Below are 21,421 nucleotides of genomic sequence, written 5' to 3' on the forward strand. Positions count from 1 at the left end.
TGCCTGGAGAATCGGCATGGACAGAGGAGCCTGACAGGCTACAGTCCATAGGGTCGAAAAGAGCAGGACAGCGACTTAGCACGCACGAATACTTGGCACAGACGCCAAAGTACTCACAGCAACCTAAAAGGCCTCCCCAAACGCCCATTTCCTCTCTCGCCCTCAACTCCTGGCTTACTGCACTAGGTCACAGTGATTCTCTATTCCTCAACCATGACGTGGTCAAAATTACCTCAAAAAATCTGCACTGGCTGCTCCCTCTATCTGGAATGCTCTTCCCTCAGATAGTCACATGGCTTACTCCTTCACCTCCTTCAAGTCTTTGCTCAAATGTCCCTTTCTAAGTGAGGCTTACCCTGACCACCCTTTAAAAAATTACACCCACATCCTAACCACAGTAATCTCACATCACTATCTATGTTTCTCCATAGCACTTATTACCTTCTAACATATTATGTAATTTTCATTTTAATTGTATTTATTGTCTGTCTTGCCCAATAGAGTACGAGTAACTTGCAAGTATTTAAGTTTTATTTACTGATGTAGTCTCAAAACCTACAGTGCTGCCCAGCACATATAAGGCACTTATTAAACACTGCTGAACTGATGACAGAATCTTGACAGAATCTCCACAAAAGAACCTCTTTGGTTAGGCTTTCTCTACTCCAGTAAGGATCATTTTTTAATTAACACGTAGAACTACTCTAGAAAAAATTTTTTAAGTGATATTTTGGAGATGTGGAAGGAAAACCAGACAAGACCAGGGGAATCAGATGAGGATTATCAGGAGACACAAACCATACAAAACTGAACTGCTTTTAGCTCCCTAAATGTTCTCTGTCCATCACAGATGAGTAATACAGAAAGATGGGACATTATAAACAACTGATAGGATCAGACAAAATGAAGTCGTTCTTGTCTATGAATCTTACTATGTATACACTCCAAATCAGACCATCTTTTCTTTTCTGATCAGGTTTGGGGCTACCTTGCTGGCACAAGTATCAGGGACAATGAAATACAGTTGATAAATTTTGCTTTTTGAATATTAGCAGCTAGTAGAATAAGACTTGTTTCTGGGTCTCACACATGGATATCTTCTGGAGTATTCTCACGGACAGATTAAGACAATTACACATCTTCCATGAAGAGGCTTCTCTTAATAAAAACTCTGTAGATTTCAAGACTTATCAAGGTCAAGATATATTTGTAATCTTGTCATCATTCCCATTTCCCAAGAGCAGCAGACACTGCTCTGATATACCTGAAACCTCCAACAGAAAGAAGGCTCCTGTTCCTACCCTTGGGGGAGAGTTTCTACCTCTTTCCCATATAACCTTTGGCTAGAATTAAAACATCTTAACTGTCTCTCACTCAGACAGTAGATTGAATCCACAACTGTGTTCAATTTAATAATTTTTCTGAGGCACAAACCATAATTGTTAACCACATTCTCACAGTTTTCAAATTGGTCATATTTGTATCAGTGTTTTCTCAGGCACCAATGCCTGTCACATTCCCACCCTTATTTACTTGATTAATCATGTCTTGTTCTTTTTAAGAATGAGCTTAAGAAAAACTTCCTTCTCAATCTCAGAACAGGTCTTACCACTCTGCATTGTTAATAGTTTGTTTCCTTATACTCCCTGCCCACCCCCCACCAAAGACTTTGATCAAGACTTTAATCAAATTCCTATCCACATCTCCTAGGCTCAACATAACATCCAGCAGATGAGATCTGCTCAATGAGACTAAAGACCACATGGTCTTATACTTCTCTTGGTATTTATTAAAACTCAAAATGATTTACCTAAAATGGCAAAGCTAGTGATGAAAATGTTTTAACAGATATTCATGCAAGATGTAAGCACATTTGTAAGGCTCTGCAAAAAGTCACAAAAATGTACCAGAGGTACCAAAACAATCAGGTACCATCACAGCTTGCCAACAAAACCCTGGTTACAACACTAAAACCTTCTGCCACTTAAAATGCTTTACAGTACAGAGATCAAAAGCAAGGCTCTTTTTACTTGTAGAGAAGTTTTACCTGTTTTCCATGAAAACAGGTGCTCAGAAGTTACTGAAAGAGTCTACCTTCAGCTAGGTCCCTGATTAACTGGAAACAAAGCTAAACTAGCATTTTCTAAGCAGCACTGGAAAGACTTACAGTCAAGTTAATAATCACAAAACTAAGTCTTCTGTTTAAGAAAATTTTAAGTACACAAAGTAGGTTAATTATATGACACATACATATTTTAAAAATCCTATGTATAATAATACTTACGTGCATATATGATAAACAAATATAAGAAAACCTATCCACATTAATACTAACAAAATTTTCTTAAATGAATAGTTCTTTTAGAGTTTGGTAATGGGGAGTTGAGGGGGGGAAAACTACAAAAAAAAAGTACTGAAGATATGTGAGCCAAATGATAATATCTTTAAAGAAAGGTGTTCAGTTTCCCTGCACACCTTCCAGTTAGAAAATTATGACAGTGCTGTAGATGCACACAGACGACTTCTATTCTATAAACGGAAGTAGGTCTTGGCTTAGGGACGGACCAGAGCAAGCAGAACACCTTGAAACAACTTCGATTTCCCTTTATTAGCACCAATTACAGGTAACTGGTTTAAAAAGCAGTTTCATTTCACTAACAAAGCCAATGCCCGGGTGATTTAGCACGTTCTCTAACCTTCTGCCCCCTCCCCCAGGCTTTGTTAACAGGGAATGAGTAAACAAGTTTCATGATTATTGGGAGGAGGGGTTAGAGCTAAAAGGCAAAAGGGATTTAAGAGACAGCAACAAAAAGCAACTTTTTGAATAATGGACAGAGATTAGTACAACTGAATGAGGTTGCTTTGAGGATTTCAAAGAATATTTTTACAAATATAACCAACTATATACCTTAGGAACTATTCATTTTTAGCCAATATATCAGAATATCTATTTAAAAACATCAATTTCTCTTGTATCTCAATACATTTTATTATTAAATAGATTCAATAAAACCTCAACCACATGGCCAAGAGAATTAAGCACTGTGGCTAACAATTTTCTGGCTCAACCCAAGTACCTTTCAGTTTCATTCTTTATTACTGAAGATCCTCCTAAAACATCTGAGACCATTACCCTCAGTTTCATTTAAAAAAACAAAGTACATCTCTGATGGAGGGGTTGTTCCTTGAGGTCAGTTTCTGTGCACACTGCTTGCCATTATGCCATGGTAGAAGGAAACAGGCTGCATGTGTAAATGACTCAGGATAAATTCTGAGATGGTTTCATTCTGTTTCCTTTCTTTCCAAATTGCTGATATGTTTATGATCTTGTAATCTGCCTGATTTTCTGAAAAAAATGTAATTCTACATGGGGATAGAAATTCCTAATAGAGGGTAGCAAACAGATTACGCTTAATGCAGATTTGAACTGTGCGTTCAAATTGAAGTTTTTAAAAAAGACTAGATCAAATTTAAAATTAGGTGAAAATGGCAATTCCATTAACCATCATTACCTTAAAGCTGTAAATCAGGTAGGTTAACAACTGCAAAATCAGATCTATAGATAAATGGAAAGACAAACACACACACATGTACACATACACATATACAATCATATAAGTATCACTACAAGATAAGAAGTCAAAAGAAAAAGTCATTCACACCCTAACAAAAAACAAGATAACCTATAAAATCAGCTTTTTAATATGCAGGGTCTGGCGTTAAATCAAAAATAAGAACAAAAAATCAAGAAAAAGTGATCCATCATCAAAAGAACCCAAATGCAGGGATTGCAAAGATACTGGAATTCTCAGAGAACTTTAAAAAAACTGTAATCAATGTGTTAAAGGATCTAATGGAATAGGTGAATATGTGTGAGCAGATGGGGAATTTAAAAAATGGAAATAAAGAGAGACAAATGGAAACAAACGGAAATTCAGTATGAGAGAATAAAATTTTTGATAGTTCATAAGCCAGGCTATGCTAGTCAGAAGAATATACTCAGAAGAGGAAAGAATTAAAGAACTTGAAATTAGGTCAAAAGAAATTAAAAGAATTAAAACACAAAGAGAAAAAAAAATGGAACAGAGTCTTAAGAGATCTCTGGGACAATAGCAAACAGCCCAATGCGCAGGTGGTTAGTCTCAAAAGGCTGAGAGAGATATATGTAGCAAAAGAAATGAGAGAGAAGATAATGGCTGCAAATTTTCAAAAGTAGTAAAAGACATCCAAGAAGTTTAGCTAACTCCAAGCAGGGTGAAAACAGAAAAATCACACCAGGGCACCTCATAGTCGAAATGTTGCAAACAAAAGCTAAAATCTTAAAAGAGGGGAGACGGGCATCATATTATGTACAGAAGAAAATGATAAAAGGATGGTTGACTTCTCTATATTACACTGTTACTTAAAAAACAGCAGTAACACATCAACTTTTAAAACAATCTGTGGACTTCCCTGGCAATTCAGAGTTAAGACTCTGAGCTTCCACTGCAGGGACACAGGTTCCCTTGGTTAGGGAACTAAGATCCCACACGCCACACAGTGTGGCCAAAAAATAAATATATACATTTTTTTCTATCATTCAGCAGAAAAAGTAATTCAATATCTTAGTAAAAGTAACACAAAGAGCAAAATAAACATTTCTAAAAGTTAGCTAAAAACAGTCATAAATATGACAGCTTGGCCTTTCAAAGGAGGGAGTTTAGTTTTATTAAGCCCAATTACAAAGACATTTTTTTCTCAAATTAGAATCTCAAGGCATTTTTCCAGATACTAAAAAGTCATTTGTTTGTTGAAACATTTTTTTTAAAATCCTTTAAAATTCACTTCTGGAAAATAACTTTTCCTCAGATAAAACAAGTGGAAAATTAATTAAAAATTAAAGACTGACATTCAGAAAGCCCGGCTCTAAACTGAGCCAAAGGTTTGCAATTTGCATAATGTAAGAAAAATATTTTTAAAGGTCTTTGGAAAGTTTCTATATCTCTTATTCTATTATTTAGGTGTATATGGTTACTGATGACAGTGAAAGAAGTTCAATCTCAGCTGAAAAGAAAGAACTTGAAGAAAAATAAAATACTAGTTATAAGACAGCATAGTATAAGATATAGGCAGCCCAAATATTTAAATTTTAAAAAGTATTTTCATATTCAGTCATGAGAGCAGCTGTTACCTCCTTGTGCACACTTCAAATGACCTAGAATTACACACACACACACACACACACACACACATTATATAATCCCCAACCAGATAATACCTAACTTAGCGGGGAGCAACCCAGAGGCTCATAAACTAAATGGTGTCAAATCAGATACTCCCTTGACAAGGAGATACAAAAACTTTAGCTATATGATGCTAGCCACTTAAGTTCAAAAATTGAGTATCAAGAAGCAAACATAACTAGGGAGGCCATTTTTGGCCCTGTGCACTCTACACAAGTAGGTCAAGAAAGCAAGTCTATAAACAGAATAAAAATGGAGCACGTCCGCAGAGAAGAGCACAAGAGATGGACAGAGTTGTAGACATGGTTTCCTGGGTTTCTAATTTCAGCCTTGTAAAAGGCCAGGTGGAATCTGATTTCCTGCATTCAGATGCCTACAAGACTGCCTATTAAATATTCTCCACTCATTCGCTTTAATTTCTATTCCTTAAGCTACATGGTATCTAAAAATAAGATTATTTTAAAAACCGAACTAAAGCCACCAAAATTCAAGTAGGAGCTCAGCGAATTAAAGCAGAAGCCAAAGAGAGAAAATCTTCTGAAATTTTACTCAGATAGAATGTCTCATTTAAACGATAATACTTTGGTTAGGAATGTAAAGAGTAGGAAGTCCTTAAAAAATTAATCTTCACTGATCAGAATTATAATCTTCTCTCTAGACTGTTTAGATGGAATACATAATAAACTAAGGTCCAACTTATTTTCACTCCAATGAAAACGGAGTTTCCTTGTTCTTTTCTCTCCTAGGTCTTCCCTCTCTCCTTGGCTCTGTCCTCTCTTTTCCCTTGAAAAAGTGACCCAGAGGCAACTAAGATCTGCCTCTCTATATCATGTGAATACTTTGAAAAAGTCCTGTAATAATCCTTAACGGAGTTAGCTTACCTGGAAGATCTGATGCCTAACCCGTTACACAGAATACAAATTCCAGAGTTTGAATGACTGTTCCAAAAGGATTTAACAAAACATATGCAAGCAATGTATGTAAGCATATGCACAGTGGTGGTTCAAAATATTAAAGCTGTTGCATAAAATATATAAACAAGTTAAAAACCACAGTAACTGTTGTACTACTCTGACTCAGCTAGTGATATTTTGTAGATCAGAAGAGCATAATGATACATGTTGCCATTCAGTCTAACAAATCACTTTTACAATGACATAATTTTTAAAATGGTTTTAAACAGTTTAAATAATAGTTTTAAATAGTTTTAAAACCCCTTTTAAAATAATTGTGTTATCTGGATATTTCTGGTGTTTCCTATCTTTTACTTATGAAAAGATGGTCTAATTTTAACTTCCTAGGTACTTCCATTCCTATCAAATGCAGATAACAAAGTTTATTAATATAATCATTTTGGAAGGTTTTATCTCAGAAAAAGATGATAAACTATTAGTTATTAAATGCAAAATTGTAATTCCTGTTGGTTAGTTGCTAAGTCGTGTCCAACTCTTTGCCACCACATGGACTGTAGCCTGCCAGGCTCTCTGTCCATGGAATTTCCCAGGCAAGAATACTGGAGTGGGTTGCCATTTCCTTCTCCAGGGGATCCCAACCCAGGGATCAAACCTGTGTCTCCTGCATTGGCAGGAAGATACTTCACTGCTGAGCCACCACAGAAGCCCAGAATTGTCATTACAACTACCAATACTTCTGTAATATCTTGACCTGCTAATCATGCCTCATCTATAGTAAATTACTTCTTTTTATGGGGGGAAAATACCTAAATCAAAACATTATAAAACGTTAAAGGCTTAGAATTGTTCACACCTGATGGAGCAGAGATGGACCAGCGAATAAGAAAGGGCATGGTAACTACTTCAAAATACTGCTGAAGAACAATAAAAACAAACAGGCTCCCTCTCCATCTCCATTAGTTTTGAGTATAATAAACACAATGACACTCAAAAGTTTAACTAGCCATTTGAAGAAATGCTTCAATATTAAAGTTATATGTGAAGTTCTATGGAATGCATATACGCTACACTGTCGTACAACTTTATTTTTCTCAATCGGCTCATTTAAATAAACAAAAAGGGACATTTACTAATGTGATTTCAAATTCTCTGATCAGATCAAAACTTAAACCATAATATCTAACAGTCCACTTACCATGAAAATCTGCACCCAACTTCTTAGAAGCCATTTAGAACCTGAAAAACAAAGAAATATGTCTTAGCCACATTATGCCTCAAGGGGATATAAACAAACCATCATAAGAAAATTTAGATACCAAAAAACCCCAGAAGACTACAGGGTTCCAGGACTGATACAACCTCAAACTTCTCAGTCCCAAAGTCTTAAAAAAGAAAGCAGAAAGGAGGAGAAACCACTTTTCTATACAAAAACAATCCTGTAATCTACATGTTCTGAAAACAAACAAAATATTAGAACAGCAAACTGGCCACTAACCAATTTATATGCAAACTGTCAAAAAAAACCCTTACTAAACACTTATCTTCCTGATATAAACTACAAATGTCAATACTTGGCAGTTTTCTCAAGATTTTTAAACCATCCCATTTAATTCAGTTGTGTAAATACAGACCTTTTATTGACAATGAACTGTAACTGTTAAGACTGACACTTCTGAATTAGGGAGTCGATGACGTTCAATCTTACCTATCTGTCTGACTGTGCTGGCCTCAGCTGCAGCATGCAGAATGTTCGTTCTTCATTGTGGCATGTGAACTCTTAGTTATGGCATGTGGGATCGAGTTCCCTGACCAGAGATTGAACCCGGGCCCCCTGCACACACTGGGAGTACCGAATCTTAGCACCTGGACCACCGTGTACTGTTTTAATTTTGTAAAAAATTCCAAAATGGGGAACCTTCCTGGCAATTCAGTGGTTAAGACTCCAAGCTTCCACCATGGAGGCCAGGGTTTGTTTGATCTCCGGTCAGGGCACTGAGATCCCTCAAGCTGTAATTCCACAGGCTGTGTGTGTGGTGCTGCCCCCAAAAATGTGAAACACGAAAGAGGAAAATCCACAAAACCACACATCTAGCTGAATATTATCTTTGCACTTTGCCCCTACATAAGCAGGTACAAGGTCCTTCTCTTGCACAAACAACCTGAGTTCTTCAATTTAAAGTTTATTTCCCGTGACGCAGTGTTTATACCTTTAACTTAAGACATAAGAATAATGAATTTACAGTATGGTCTCTACCAACCTGCATTACATACAGTACAATGAAAAGCATCATACTCAAAATGATCTGCGGGCATATCCCACTCTACTGCAATTTGATTTTCTGCACAAATTAAAGGTATGCTCAACCTTACATTGAGCAAGTCTAAGGAGTGAGGCGCCATTTTTTCTAAAGTATTTGTTCACCTCACATCTGGTCACATTTAGGTAATTCTCACACTATTTCAAACTTCTTCATTATATTTGTCATGGTGATTAATGACCTTTGATGCTGTAATTGTTATGGTATTTTTTAGCAATAAAGTATTTCTTAGTTGAGGTATACATATTGTTTTCTTAAATGATGCTATTATTGTATACTTGATAGGTTACAGGGTAGTGTAAACATAACTTCTACATGCACAGGACAACCAAAAGCCTGTCTTCTTCAGTGGTCTGGAACCAAACCCAAAATATCTCCGAGGTATGCCTGTATCTTCCACTTAAACTTTTTTTAAAAAGAAGGTAAGAACATCACACTTATCATGTGAAAAATCTGCAGAATTATTAAATCTGTACAGGATTTTAAGAAACTGACAAGTTGATTTTAAAATTTACATGCAGAACTTCCCTGGTGGTACAGTGGGTAAGAATCTGCCTGCCAATGCAGGGACACAGGTTTGATCCCTGGTCTGGGAAGATTCCACAGCCAAGGAGCAGCTAGGCCCCATGGGCCATAACTACTGAAGTCCACGGCTGCAACTATGGAAGCCCACGCGGCTAGAGCCTGTGAGCTGCAAAAGAGACGCCCACACAATGAGAAGCCAGGCACTAGATGAAGAGCAACACCTACCAGCTGCAACTAGAGAAACCCCATACACAGCAACAAAGACCCAGCACAACCAGAAGTATTTTTTAATAATCAATTTTTTAAGTAATAAAATTTACATGTAATGGCAAAGCAAACAGCGAAAACGATTTTGAAAAAGAACAAAGCTGGAGAACTTACCACCTAACTTCAAGTCTTACTATTAAATTATAGTAATTAAGATAGTATGGGGACTTCGCTGGTGGTTCAGTGATTAAGAATCCACCTGCCAACGCTGGGGACACAGGTTTGACCCATGGTCCAGGAACTAAGATCCCACATGCCACGGGGCAACTACCGAGCCCACACAGCACAAGTACTGAGCCCACGAGCTCTAGAGCCCGTGCTCCGCAACGAGAAGCCCACGCGCCACAGCCTGAGAGAAGCTCCCACTGTCGCAACTAGAGAAAGCCCACACCTAACACAGTGAAATGCCTGAGTGCCACAGGAAGTCCCCACACAGCCCAAATTTACAAAATTTTTTTTACAATCTGAAGGATAATAAATTAACTCCCTTTAGTGGGGGAAAAAAAGCAGCTACCAAACCAACAGAACAAACCACTTCCAATAGCCCATTCCTGATTCTAACTTAGCCAAGGCCATCTCATAGAGGCAGTTCTCTAGCTTATTTCACATCCCAACTTATCCGTCCTACATTGATTTAGAAAGTCATACTGTATGTTGTCCTGATGTTCAGGGACCCAACACCGTAGGCAGTGTAGGTGTCCCCACATTAAGACCTACTACTAGCCAGCAAGTGTCATTCAACGGTAGTGTTTAAATGTCAACAGCAAAGAGTTACCACGCCATTTCTATTACTCATAAAAAGTTACTGGTTAATTAACTGCTATGGACTTAACCACAACACTGAGTAGAAGACAAAGGCTGTGCTCAACCCCATTAAGGATAAAAAGTATTATGGAAAAAGCATGCACTCACAGATTTCAAAAGAAGCTATATTTTAGAACATGTGAAAAGAAAAACATTGGAAGGAAATACATTAAAAATATTTAAAGTAAAAAAAAAAAAATTTAAAGTGGCTGCCTCTAAGTGGTAGCACTGGGAATAATTCATAAAATTTCTCTATAGTTTCTGAACACTCTATGGCAAGCAAGTACTAATTTTATAGTGTCTTTAAAGCTTTACTTTAATAGTTTCAATTTCCAGTATGATGTTGGGATGAAGCATTCTGGTTGCTATTCTACTAGTTAACAGAATTAAAATTTTAAAGTATATGGGTCATCAATCTTCAAAGAACCAACAAACCATACTGAAAATGACTTAACTTTTTTTGTATGAACTGAAGACTTCATAGAATCTTACAGGCTTCAATATCATCATAATGTACATAAACCACAACAATACAGGGAGACTTTTAAACCCGGAAGCAAGATTCTTGGCAGCCTCAATCTTCCCACAGAGGCACAGACCAGAAATGAGTTTTTTCTATATCTCTGTTGAAAGCAGGAGAATCTAAGCATCTAGATACTCACAGACAGGTGCAGGAAATTAGTGTTTTCATGTCTGTTCCGAATATTTATTGATATTGACATTATATTCTTCAAATATCAGCTATTTGAAGCAGCAGCTGTTTTTGAGAGGTAAATAGCTTAGCAGAGGCTCTTTTTTTTTGAGGTGATGATTTAATAAATTATTTTGTGAATAAGCTAACATCAGGAATGTCTTAAAGAAGTTCCACCAAATTTAAATGAATTTTTAATGACTTTTTGAAAAAGGTTCGACCAACGACAACGCACAGAATGGGAGAAAATGATCTGCAAATTTGATCTGCAAATCCTCTATCTAATAAGGGAATTTTATCTAGAATATATAAATAACTCTACACTTCAACAATAGAGGCAAATAACCCAATTAGAAAATGGGCAAAAGAATCTGTATAGTCAATTTCCCAGAGAAGATATACAAATGACTAAGAAACACATGAGAAGATGTTTAACACATCGTTATTTGCCAGTCAGGGAAACGCAAATCAAATAACTATACCATTAAAGCACACATATTATCAACAACAAAGCAAAATTTCTCTTAAAGAATAATAAATGAAAATTAAAACACCATACCCCTTTATTACTAGATAAACAATTAGAAAGTATTAAATAAACAAAAAACAATTTAAAATTCTTTAAAATTATGCCTTAATGAAGGTGATAAAACAAATTATCTAGGGGTCTTCTTTAAATATTAAGATAGCTCATGAGTGCAACTCCGATTATATTTCTCACAAACCTTAAGAATATAAGAAATTCATCCATATTTGGTCACTTGAAGAATTTTCCTAATGTCTGCTATGCTATGCTAATCTCTGAAGTATCAAAAGTATTTTAGGGACTTTCCCAGCGGTCCAGTGGTTGGGACTCTGTGTTTCCAATGCAGGGGGCACAGTTGGATTCCTGGTTGGGGAACTAAGATCCCACAGGCTGTACAGCGTGGCCAAAAATAATGTTTCTTAAAAAAAAGAAGCGTTTAATAGCTACTTGGGATCAACTTTCTTTTCCTGGAACATCTGAACAAAATTAAGTGCTATGTGTGCATGTATAGAAGCTTCCACATAAACTTCCTATATGTTAATCATAAGTACTTTTTTGTAACATTTTCGTATAATCTAAATGTTCAATCACAGAAATGATTAAATAATTGGAAATAAAAAAATAGGTTGTGAAGAGTATTCACTAAAAGCATATGAATGATGGGAAATAAATTTTAAATTGTTTTTACAAGTTGAACTGAATTACTTTTACTATGTAAAAAATGTACACAAAATAAGACTGAAAAAAATAAATTTTACCCCAAATGTAAAATTATAAATGTTCCCAGGAGGCAATATATTTATAAGCAATCATAAATTTCCACCAAAATAAATGCTTCTATTAAAGGAAAAGTAGAAAGCAGAACAACAACACATTTTTAATTCATAACCTTTACATTAATAAAGTGCAGAACTCCCTCACATGGCCAAGAATTAAAAGCGATGTTCTATTTTACTAGTTCAGTGCCATTTCAGTTCAAATGATACAGGAAGAAAACCTAATAATTTAAATTTTTGAATCACTGATTGAAGATATCTAAGAACAAAGAGAGATGGGGAAACAGGTAACAAGAAGAGAAATAACTGCAGAGAGAGAAAAAGCTAGAGGGGAAGAGGCAGAAGAGATAGAGTAAGGAATGGAAAAAGGGAAAGGTGAAGAGGGTAAGTGAAAGGAGGGAGGTAAGGGTAGGAGACCAGGAGAAGGAAAACATTTTAAGTAAGGCCCAGTCAGCTTCATAAGGGAAAGAAAAAGCCCAAGAGCAATGTAATATTAATGTCCTAAATTTCTTTCCTTTCTTGTACCATCATCAAATTACTACTACAAGAAATTACACTCTACAAACAGCTTCAAAATACACAGCAGCAATTTAATCACTCAGTAAGCTATCCCAGTCACACACAACAATATGAGCTATAATCATCAGGAGTTTCCCAAGATACAAATTAATCAGGAAATTCTCAAACTTACAGAAAAAGAAGGCTTTGGGAACCAGCAAATTGCAAGTCTGAAAACAAAGTTAACAGCCATACAACACATATATGACAAAAATCACGCATGCAGGGGCCTTGACAGTCCAGCGGCTGAGATTCAAGTGTTTGTGACTTCTCGTTTCCACTGCGCAGGGCAGAGACCCAAGCCCTGATCAGAAAGCTAGGAGCCCATATGCCATGTGGTATGGCCAAAAAAGGAAAAAAAAAATCACATGTGTAAATGCCAGTGAAATGTCAATACCAGGCTATCCTATACTCCTGACAAAAAGCTTTCTTTTCTCTCAGTCTCAGAGACATTTTGGGGCCTTAGCTTTTCTCACGGGTAAAATAAAGGTAGTAGACTGAATAATCAACCAAACCTAAATGTACTATAAATCTATAATATTAGAATTAAGGGAAAATATTCAAGATGTCCTTTTAATTATAGGGGACTGGAATGCAAAAGTAGGAAGTCAAGAAACACCTGGAGTAACAGGCAAATTTGACCTTGGAGTACGGAATGAAGCAGGGCAAAGGCTAATCGAGTTTTGCCAAGAGAACACAATGGGTACAGCAAACACCCTCTTTCAACAACACAAGAGAAGACTCTACACATGGACATCACCAGATGGCCAACAATGAAATCAGATTGATTATATTCTTTGCAGCCAAAGATGGAGAAGTTCTATACAGTCAGCAAAAACAAGACGGGGAGCAGACTGTGGCTCAGAACATGAACTCCTTATTGCCAAATTCAGACTTAAACTGGAGAAAGTGGGGAAAACCACTAGACCATTCAGGTATGACATAAATCAAATCCCTTGTGATTATACAGTGGAAGTGAGAAATAGACTTAAGGGACTAGATCTGATAGAGTGCATGATGAACTATGGACAGAGGTTCATGACACTGCACAGGAGACAGGGATCAAGACCATCCCCAAGAAAAAGAAATGCAAAAAGCAAAATGGCTGTCTGAGGAGGCCTTACAAATAACTGTGAAAAGAAGAGAAGCAAAAAGCAAAGGAGAAAAGGAAAGACATACCCATTTGAATGCAGAGTTCCAAAGAATAGTAAGGAGAGATAAGAAAGCCTTCCTCAGGGATCAGTGCAAAGAAATAGAGGAAAACAATAGAATGGCAAAGACTAGAGGTCTCTTGAAGAAAATTAGAGATACCAAGGGAACATTTCATGCAAAGATGGGCTCAATAAAGGACAGAAATGATATGAACCTAACAGAAGCAGAAGATATTAAGAAGAGGTGGTAAGAATACACAGAAGAACTGTACAAAAAAGATCTTCACTACCCAGATAATCACGATGGTGTGATCACTCACCTAGAGCCAGACATCCAGGAATGTGAAGTCAAGTGGGCCTTAGGAAGCAATCATCACTACTAACAAAGCTAGAGGAGGTGATGGAATTTCAGTTGAGCTATTTCAAATCCTAAAAGATGATACTGTGAAAGTGCCGCACACAATAATGTCAGCAAATTTGGAAAACTCAGCAGTGGCCAAAGGACTGAAAAAGGTCAGTTTTCATTCCATTCCCAAAGAAAGGAAATGCCAAAGAATGCTCAAATTACCACACAAGTGCACTCATCTCACACGCTAGTAAAGTAATGCTCAAAATTCTCCAAGCCAGGTTTCAGCAATACGTGAACCATGAACTTCCAGATGTTCAAGCTGGATTTAGAAAAGGCAGAGGAACCAGAGATCAAATTGCCAACATCTGCTGGATTGTAGAAAAAGCAAGAGAGTTCCAGAAAAACATCTATTTCTGCTTTACTGACTGTCAAAGCCTTGGACTGTGTGGATCACAATAAACGGTGGGAAATTCTGAAAGAGATGGGAATGCCAGACCACCTGACCTGCCTCTTGAGAAACCTGTATCAGGTCAGGAAGCAACAGTTAGAACTGGACATGGAACAACAGACTGGTTCCAAATAGGAAAAGGAATACATCAAGGCTGTATATTGTCAGCCTGCTTATTTAACTTATATGCAGAGTACATCATGAGAAATGCCAGACTGGAGGAGTCACAAGCTGGAATCAAGATTACCAGGAGAAATATCAATAACCTCAGATATGCAGATGACACCACCCTTATGGCAGAAAGTAAAGAAGAACTAAAGAGCCTCTTGATGAAAGTGAAAGAAGAGAGTGAAAAAGATGGCTTAAAGCTCAACATTCAGAAAACTAAGATCATGGCATCCGCTCCCATCACTTAATGGCAAATAGATGGAGAAACAGTGGAAACAGTGGCTGACTTTATTTTTGGGGGCTCCAAAATCAATGTGGATGGTGATTGCAGCCATGAAATTAAAAGATGCATGCTCCTTGGAAGGAAAGTTATGACCAACCTAGACAGCACATTAAAAAGCAGAGACATTACTTTGCCAACAAAGGTCCGTCTAGTCAAGGCTATGGTTTTTCCAGTAGTCATGTATGGATGTGAGAGTTGGATTATAAAGAAAGCTGAGAGCAGAAGGATTGATGCTTTTGAACTGTGGTGTTGGAGAAGACTCTTGAGAGTCCCGTGGACTGCAAGGAGATTCAACCAGTCCATCCTAAAGGAGGTCAGTCCTGAGTGTTCACTGGAGGGACTGATGTTGAAGCTGAAACTCCCAATACTTTGGCCACCTGATGCGGAGAGCTGACTCATTTGAAAAGACCCTGATCTTGGGAAAGATTGAAGGCAGGAGGAGAAGGGGACGACAGAGGATGAGATCGTTGGATGGCATCACCAACTCGATGGACATGAGTTTGGGTGAACTCCGGGAGTTGGTGATGGACAGGCAGGCCTGGCACACTGCGGTTCATGGGGTCGCAAAGAGTCGGACATTACTGAGCAACTGAACTGAACTGAAGTCAGTAAGAATACTTGAAAACACACAAATGGTTCTGGGTAACAGACTTCACAGAGGTATAATATAGGTGTTTTACTTTACTGACAAATAAAGAATGGAATTCATGACAGATAGCAGGGGAGGCCTCAGTGAGGGCAGACTGATTTAACACCTGATCCAGAGGTGGACAGCAAAGACAGAGGACAGAGGTTGCAGTGCAGCCTGACCATGGTGGGGAGCAGCGGTGGCAAGCATCAGGGGGAGTGGCAGAGTGAAGCAAAGGGAACCGCACCTCATCGCTGAGGTCCTGGTCACAGGAAGCAGCCACGCAGAGCTGCCTCTGGCCCCTGACATCACAGAACTGGAGTAAACATAGGCCCTTCAGTGTGGCTCCTTTTCCTCGGGGCTGCAGACACTGTGGCCTCCTCCCAGCTTCTCTCCTGTCTGTGGTCTGGCTCCTCTGCTGAGCTGTTAGTGGATCCCTGGAGGGCCTCAGCTACCAGCCTGAGCCATTCCTGCCCAGAATTGCCTGGATCCTGACAGCAGACAGGCCTTGAGCTAAAACCAGACCCTTGCTGTATACACATTCTGTGAAGAACAGCCTGGGCTCTTCCTGAACAAAGAATTATTAAACATTTCCTTTTTTACTTTTTTTGAGGGGGAGGACCCAGCAAACACACACAGGTGGTCCAAATCCCTCTTCATACAAATAGAAGGCAAAGGAGACATGTTCTAAAGTGCTCCCCCCGAGGGCCACCTGGGCGACCTACAGCCCCCAAAGGGCCCAGGACTAGAGACTCAAATTCTGCTTCTGTTCTGTGGTCAGGCTTCTCTCTGTCTAGCTATAAACAAAGATGAAAACCAAAAAATAAAAAAAAAAAAAAGGAATGCAATCCATGATGAGCCAGCTTTACAAAATGCCTCAAACAACACAGCATCACCACTCATAAAGCACAAACTATAAGAAAAAAATAACTAGGTAGAAATACATAATTTGTAAGATAAATCTAACATATTATGTCAAAAGTAGAATATACCTTTTTAAGTATCCACGGAACATTTTACAAAAAACCTGAGTAATTATTAGGCCACAAAGAAAATTCCAATGAATTTCAAAAGTCAACAGTAGTACAGCCAATAGTCAAAAGGGAAAAAAATTATAAATTACATCAGAAAATAAAGAAGCCCTACTGCCTGAATTTCTAACTGTCTCTTAAGAAATCATGGCTCAAAGAGGGACCCAGAAGGGAATTCCCTAGCAGTCCCATGGTTAGGACTCCATGCTTCCACTGCTGGGGGCCCAGGTTCCAGCCCTGGTCAGGGAACTAGGATCTTACAAGCCATGTGGCACAGCCAATAAAAGGGCAACCAAAAATAAAACACAGAAGATAACAACAATGAAAATACTACAGTTGGAAAAAAAAAAGAAAATACTACAGTTGAGAACCTACACACAATATGAGGCTAAAGTGGTACTCAGGAACATCTACAGCACACAGCATACTTGGGGAAAATTCACAGCATGAGAACTTAGGGAAAACACAAGAGTGAAAACAGCAAAGACATGGGCAGAAAATAATCAATTAAAACTCAGAAAAAAAAAAAAAAAAACTCAGAAAAACAGATCAACTAAATAAACCCAAGAGCTGATTCTTTGGAAATTAAAACCATCTAGCTAATGTAATTTTAATGGGGGATGGGGGGGAATATGTATAGAAAACAGAGGAAATTAAAATAATCCCAAATCATTGCTTTGTTCACCTGCTTTCAAATACATTTGAGAACCCAGATAAAATAGATGATCTTCTAAAAAAATATTAATTATCAAAACTGACCACAGAAGAGGCAAAAATCTTAACATATAACCAAAGAAGAAATTGAAAATTATCAAAGCACTCTTGCCACCGAAAAGAAACCTTAGTCCAATGATTTTAACGGTTCGAAAACAGAAAAGTTTCTAATTTGTTTTAGAAGTGAGACTACTGGGACTTCACTGGTGGTCCAGTGGCTAAGACTCCATGCTCACCAATGTAGGGGGCCCAGGTCAGAGGACTAGCTCCCACACACCAAAACTGAAGATCTCACATGCTGCAATGAAGATCAAGATCCCACATGCTACAACTAAGAACAAGTGCAGTCAAATAAATAAATACATGTATATATTTTTTTAAAAAACAGTAGGACTACTGATTCCATAAAAGAAAAAACTACAGAAAAATCTCATGTATAAATACAGATTAAAAAATCCTCAAAAAATGAGAATTTACAGGAAAACATCATGTCCAAGTGGGATTTATGCTATGAATACAGGACAGTTCAACATTAGGAATCTGTTGATATAATTTGCCATATATTAATATATCTAAAAAGAAAAATCATATAGCCATCTCCTTAACGTAACATTAAAAATAGTAACAAAAATCATCTCACCCAATACCAAAGCCAAAGAATACTAACTAATGGGGAAACTATACAAAGATTCTACTAAGCATAGGTACAAGACAAGTCCACTATCACAACTGCTTTATTTAACATTAGATAAAAGGAATAAAAGGTATAAAAGTCAGAAGACAGACTTTCCCAAGGAGGTCCAAAAACTGAAAAACTACTACAAACATAAGAGAATACAAAAAGGTGTTACTGGATACAAAATTAATATTCTGAAACGAATAGCCTTCATATATACAATGATCAGATAAGAAGTACAATGGAAGCAAGATGTACCATAGGAGATAAGACAACAAACTGCGGAAAATTCTTAAAGAGATGGGAATACCAGATCATCTAACCTGCCTCCTGAGAGACCTGAATGCAAGTCAAGAAGCAGCAGTTAGAACTGTACATAGAAAAACGGACTGGTTCAAGATTGGAAAGAAGTATGTCAAGGTTGTATATTGTACCCTGCTTATTATCTTATATGCAGAGAACGTAACAAGCTGGAATCAAGACTGGTTGAAGAAATAGCAACAATCTCAGACATGCAAATGATACCACCGAAATGGCAGAAAGCGAAGACGAACGAGCCTCTCGATGAAGGTGAAAAAGAGTGAAAAAGCTGGCTTAAAACTCAACATTCAAAAAACTAAGATCATGGCATCTGGTCCCATTACTTCATGGAAAAAAGATGGGGAAAAAATGGAAATGGTGGCAGATTTTATTTTCTTGGGCTCCCAAATCACTGTGGATGCTGACTGCAACCATGGAATTAAAAGACGCTTGCTCCTTGGAAGAAAGGCTATGACAAACACAGACAGCATATAAAAAGCAAAGACGTCACTTTGCCAACAAACTCTGTATAATAAAAGCTATGGTTTTTCCAATAGTTATGTTCAGATGTGAGAGTTGGACCTTAAAGAAGTGCTGAGTGCCGAAGAATTGATGCTCTCAAACTGTGGTGCTAGAGAAGACTCCTGAAAATCCCATGGACAGCAAGGATATCAAACATGTCAATCCTAAAGGAAATCAACCCTGAATATTCATTGGAAGGACTGATGCTGAAGCTGAAGCTACAATACTTTGGCCACCTGATATGAAGAGCTGATTCACTGAAAAAGACCCTGATGCTGGGAAAGATGGAGGGCAGGAGGAGAAGGGGATGACAGAGGATGAGATGGATGAATTGCATCACCAGATCAATGGACATGAGTTTGAGCAAACTCCAGGAGTTAGTGAAGGACAGGGAAGCCTGGTGTGCTGCAGTCCATGGGGTCGCAAAGAGTCGGACACGACTTAGCAACTGAACAACAACAACAAAAGGAAAAAAACTAAAGCTATTAAGACACAAAAAAAGACTTAGACAATTGCAAAAAAAAAAAAAATGATAATCTTGGCTAAAACATACAACATCACTAAGATCAATTCTTCCCTAAGTTGCTGTATTAATTTGGCATGATGCAAATTAAAACTGGAATCTTGTTTTTGTTTTTATAACAAGATGATTCTAAAGATCATATGAAAATATCAATTAACAATAGCCAAGAAAATTTCAAAGAAAATAATAAATGGAGAACAGCCTATCAGATATTAAAATACTTATTACAAGAAACAACACTTAAAGCTGTCCTGTACTGGCACATAAACAGACCAATGGAAAAGAGTAGAAATCCCGAAAAATATCCTAATATAGACATTTAAAGTGCCATTTAAAATCTGTCAAGTGATGAGACAATTAGCTACCTAGAAAAAAGTAAAGTTGGATGCTCATCTCACAGTTCCATACCAAATTCCAGACAAAAGTACCGTATCAGTACACAACTGCCCAAATATATAAATCCTATTTTCACTCTATACAGAAAGCTAACAGGCAAAAATAACTTTCTGAGGCTTAAAGTGCAACAGAATGCCTGCTTCATGAAAAACTTCAAAAACAAAGGTTATTTTTAAAGGCAAGTTGTTGACTGTACAAGGTTTTTCACTAATTTCTCTTACAATTGAAGTTTTCACCAAAGCTACTGATCACATAGTATACTAAAGACTTTAAGAAAAACAAATAGTGGAGTGGGAGGGAGGTTTAAGAGGGAGGGATATATGCATACTTATAGCTGATTCACGTTGTTTGAAGTATGGCAAAAACCAACACAACATTGTAAAGCAATTATCCTCCAATTAAAAATTAAAGAAAAAGCAAAGCAACTAGTGATTCAGTGCAAAGGTCATTTCACACAGCTTAATAAACACCAATTAGAGTTAAACATGAGCTTTCTAAAATTCAAAAAGCAGCAAGTAGAGACTTCTTTGGCAGTCCAGTGGTTAAGACTCTGTGTGTCCAATGCAGGGAATGCACGTTGAATCCCTGGTTCGGCAAAGAAGATTCCATATGCATGCCATGCGGTTAAAAAAAAAAAAAAAAAGGCAGTAACTAAAAAGATAATACAGTACTGTCAAGACAAATAACCAACCCAATCTGATGTTATCAGAACTGCAATTAAGAACTCTACCTAATTCCAAAATGGGTCAAGAAAAATCCAAACAAGGATTTTCCTGGACTCTGGATGCCTCTTAATCCTCCAAACATCTAGCACAGCACCTAATCTTTAGCAGAGGTGGCTTTTCATAGCTTCTTGCCCTCTCAAACTTTCTGAAAATATGATAATTCTATATCACTAATAAGTAATTTGGTAATGAAACCAGACAAAACGCCCTTAAAATCAAAAAGTTAAACAATGATTTCCTACAGTTAACCAATAAATAGTCAGAAATTATTAGGCCTATGAGACTAACATATGTAAGAAGAGGAATGTACTGACTAGCTAAAACTTAGTATTGGAAGTCATAACATAAATCATTAGTCAATTAAAAATTTCAAGTCAATGTCTTAGCCAATTCATTAAATTCACTTAAAATGTTTTCCTCTATGTAATTTTAGAGTTGTGAGTAAAGAGTACAATATCCCAAGAGGAAATACAGCCACAAACCTATCCAATTAAATATTTTAAACTATGAATAAAAATTAACTGGAAAAAAAATAATTTCAAGAAATTGTTGAACCAAAATATCATCTGGGACCTCCCTGGTGGTCCAATGGTTAAGACTCTGCCTGCCAACACAGGGCATACATGGGTTCAGTCCCTGGCCCGGGAAGATTCCACATGCCACAGAGCAACTGAGCATATGCTCTGCAACTACTGAGCCCATGCGCCACAACCACCAAAGTCCGCACACCACAGAGCCCGTGCTTTGCGACAAGAGAAGCTGCCGCAGTGAGAAGCTCATGCACTGCAACTACAGAGTAGCCTCCACATGCCACAGCTAGAAAAAGCCTGTGCACAGCAACAAAGACCCAGCATAGCCAAAAATAAATAAATAAATAAAATAAACTTGGGTTCTAGTCTCATTTCT

At 37.5% G+C, this 21,421-nt stretch overlaps 1 protein-coding gene across 4 annotated transcripts in view; it reads right to left on the bottom strand.

Annotated features, from left to right (window-relative positions):
• UBAP1 (ubiquitin associated protein 1) overlaps positions 1-21,421 on the bottom strand; it is a 67,150-nt gene that overhangs the window by 17,734 nt on the left and 27,995 nt on the right. For 3 of the 4 annotated variants that reach the window (XM_043927302.1, XM_043927305.1, XM_043927303.1), the window contains exon 2: positions 7,332-7,372. In XM_043927302.1, the coding sequence (XP_043783237.1) occupies positions 7,332-7,365 (34 nt within the window). In that variant the 5' untranslated portion in view covers positions 7,366-7,372. Of the gene's footprint in view, positions 1-7,331; positions 7,373-12,734; positions 12,757-21,421 lie in introns of those variants that run through there. The other variant, XM_043927304.1, reaches the window with a different exon arrangement.

Source organism: Cervus elaphus, chromosome 16 (genome assembly GCF_910594005.1).
Source record: "Cervus elaphus chromosome 16, mCerEla1.1, whole genome shotgun sequence".
Taxonomy (NCBI): domain Eukaryota; kingdom Metazoa; phylum Chordata; class Mammalia; order Artiodactyla; family Cervidae; genus Cervus; species Cervus elaphus.